Source organism: Pollicipes pollicipes, unplaced genomic scaffold (genome assembly GCF_011947565.3).
Source record: "Pollicipes pollicipes isolate AB1234 unplaced genomic scaffold, Ppol_2.1 Scaffold_5418;HRSCAF=6408_pilon_pilon_pilon, whole genome shotgun sequence".
NCBI lineage: Eukaryota > Metazoa > Arthropoda > Thecostraca > Pollicipedomorpha > Pollicipedidae > Pollicipes > Pollicipes pollicipes.
The window spans coordinates 10,119-13,647 of NW_023596679.1; the positions used below are offsets into that span (position 1 = coordinate 10,119).

Below are 3,529 nucleotides of genomic sequence, written 5' to 3' on the forward strand. Positions count from 1 at the left end.
GCGGCCCCAGTTCGTTTCCATCCCCTGCCTGATCCACCGCGTGAAGCAGTGCGGGATGCGGGCAACAAAATCCATCAGTGACGCATGGGGACGAGGCTGGTTGCCGTCAGCGCCTGGATAAGGACGGGGTCGGTGGCAATCAGCGCCCGGCGCCGCACGTCATGTGCCGTCCCATGCGTCGGCATGCAGTCGGCTATCAGCTGCTTGGGCCGCCTGACCACCGGTGTGTCGCCACCGCAGTCCGGCCGGCTCGCGTAGTGCGGTGTCTCCACCACGGTCAGCAGCAGCGGGCTGATGTGGCCGGCCAGCCAACAACATGGGCATGGCGTGCACAACTAGCGTGCGCAGCTCCACCAGCGTCACCAGCGTCCTTGGGAGTTAACACAGGCGGTGACATCACCCAAATCTTCAGGCGGTGAGGCACGATTGGTTTGGTCACAAGCGACATCTTGTCAGTTTTTGGTTAGAACAAACAATGATAGTGACTACGTCGGATTATTACTCCACCACCTTGAAGGTCAGAAACGAAACAAAGCTGAGAAGGATGTCACTGGGCCATACCACCATGCCAATGCTACCACATACCACACGGTTATCACTTACATCTCGCGAACTGACCTTCTCCAGTGAACTGATACGGACAGGCCCAAAGGGGAATTCCAGGACACATATTCCAAAACGCATTGAAGCCTGGCTTCCCAACACGCATCTACCAACTATGCATATGGCTATCCCGTCCAGTGAATCTAATATCAAATTATCCATCAGTAAGTTCGTCTACATTCAAAACTGGATCTACTAAGAGCAAGCGCGTTTTCACCCCGAAAAAAGAAGGCATATATCACCTCGCCTGACCCCGTGTTGTCTCGCGGCCTCTTGAAGATGTTAGCCTCCGACCCGTCGTTGTCGGCTGCCGCCGTGGCCAGGAGCTGGCCGAATAGCATCAGCTTTACCATCAGCAAGCGCGTCAGCAGAATCAGGTGAACCAGCATCACCATGGGGAACGGCTTGCCAGACGCCTGCTCCCCAGACACGGCCGATGGCAAGCCCGGAATCGGGCTGACAGCTGTGAACACGACAGTGCCCCGTCAGACCAGCGATCGGTGCAGGCGTCGCGACGAGACAGGCTTCAACGACATCGAGTCTTACAAACATCGCCTGTTACAATACATAACTTATCAGCAAGCCAGGCCACCAAAACGTGAAACATTATCATTTTATGCCATTTGCATTATGCCATAACATGAGCTGAAGATATGTCATTGCGCAAACATCACCAAGTGGTACGCACATCGCGTTGAACGCATCTAAATTGAGACCAAAGCTTAGCAGAATTCTGCAGCATGAATACCACATACAAAAGCGTAGAGAAAGATCCCGAATAAATTCAGCAAGTAACACAACCGCTGATATGTCACTCGTGAACAATATCTTAACCAGATAGAATCATTTTAAATATTCGGCAGCCAGTTGATAGCAACCACAGCGAGTTTGGGGTGGTTCAAATTGTCACCACAGATACTTTACAGCCTATTCTCAGCGGCGGCACGGCAAAATGATGAAAACGTTCACAGTGGCTATGCACCGCGTTCTAAAGACCGCTTGACCGTCAAAGTCGCACGAATCGACAGCTCAACCCAGTGTTCTAATATTCGGTCACTTGGGTGGCATGTATGCGGATACTTTTCATGTTATTACACCCCGGCTTGTGGCTCACTGCCGACTGCCCATCCCCTTGTTCAAAATCAGCCAATCAGCATCGGACTGCGCGGCTGTGAAACCAGTATCTATGCACCTCAGGCTTGACAAATGCACTACGTAGGTCAGGTGTCTGGGTCGGGTCAAAGGGCAACGGATTGGCGCGAGCCAATTGCGTGCGAGGCCGTCGCCGGGTAGCCAGGATTCTGGTAGCATTAATTTATATTTAAATCCCGCACAGCCCGCTGAATGCATTTTGGAACGCTGGCTGAACTACATCCACAAGTGAGACCCACCATCGCGACATACTCTGAGCGAGCACCGTCCGATCCAATCCTTCCGTGATCCCATGCCGGTCCGCATCCCTCGGCGAGCTCACCAGTCTCGGGCGCCGCCCTGAAGACAACCTCTGCGGGAAGCACCATAACCACGCCGTTGGACTTCATTTTGGCCGGCTGGCTGTGGCAGGCGGCGGCCAGTGTGGCACCGTGACGCGCCTGGAATGGCACCGGCGTTAGCAGCACGGACACCTGGCTGATGCCGAACGCCGGCCACAGAGTGTCCAATTTCAGCTCCAGCAGCGACACAAGGTATGCTTACACATGCCGACGGCCATGGGGATGGATCAGACAGAACATTCTGGGGCAGCCAGGGACACTGGTCAGAGCGTCCTTGCTGGGGCAGCCAGAGACGCAAATAAAAAGCACAAGTTCCAAAGATACCAGCACGATGGCACGGCCAGAAGGCACAGGTACTGCGGAAGCAAATATACATCAATGTGCAAAAAAGACGACAAACCGCAAACAAGATGCTGTTAACTGAGAAGAGGTGAACAGAGCAGCCTAGTCGACTCGATTTGGGAGCCAACGGAGGACTGTTCGTAACTATGCAAACTCAAATTCTCTGACCTTACTCCGAGACAAGTATTTGGCTAAGTAGTGACCCCCATGTCGGTATATGCACCTCATCCCACCCATCCCCTTACCAAATGTAAGGCCATGCATTCGTGCGTCCGTAACAGTATGCTGAAAGCTGAAAACTGCATGTAAGTCCGCAAAAAAGAGAAGATCAACAAGTGCAGCATCCATTTCAGCAGTTCCAGGTACGCAAGAAACGGCGAGGGCCGTACCGCGGTTTTCAGTTGGAGTTGTGAAAGCGTTGGAGTTGTGTCCCGCTGGTGAAATTTTGGGTGCGCCTATGCATAAGTGTCACATATTTCTATCGGCCGTCAAGCCGATGTCACCCTGCGGAACGGCATCGCGGAACGCCTTGTGGGTGCCGTTTTTTCCTGAGCGGCGAGGCACGGCACTACTGGAAGTTCGTACGCCTGTCCCCGTCGCCGGCCACGTTGACTGTCGGCTACACCGGGCCTGAAGCCGAGGCCCGGCGGCCGGGCGACCGAGAATGTCCCATCAAGCGTCCCAGTTGTTACAGTTGGGTTATGCGCCCGCGTGAAGGGGGAGGGGGGAAGCAGCCAGATCAGAATCAAGCACAACGCGAATTGTAAAGACCGGCCTTTCGGGCACTTTCGTGCCCTGACCTCAGCGGGGTGTGAACTGCATCTGTGAGAATTTGTGTTTGGTTTGGGCCGCGCGATCATCATAGGTGTGGTCATCAAGCTTAGGTCGAATCACAGCATGATGCATTTAGGGCTTATTTCCCATGACTTAGTTTTATCATTGAGTTAATCGATCTATTTTGTCAATAAATAAGGTGCACTCTTGTGCTTGTGTTTATGCATTTCGTATCTCGTTGCCCGCAAACCCCATGACAGAACGCAAACCTCATTAGTGTGGAAGGGCCGGCATCAGGAGGTGATTAATGAAGCGTG

General features: G+C 53.3%; 1 protein-coding gene across 1 annotated transcript; it reads right to left on the bottom strand.

Annotated features, from left to right (window-relative positions):
• Nucleotides 1–340: 340 nt before the first annotated feature.
• LOC119102050 (uncharacterized) lies at nt 341–2,956 on the bottom strand (the record flags this gene model as incomplete). Its single annotated transcript, XM_037225424.1, has 4 exons — nt 2,942–2,956; nt 2,078–2,270; nt 846–1,066; nt 341–370 (listed from the first exon to the last, which is right to left on the bottom strand). Coding segments are annotated over exons 1-4 (459 nt in total), but the record flags the coding sequence as incomplete, so codon positions are not given.
• Between the last annotated feature and the right edge of the window lie 573 nt (nt 2,957–3,529).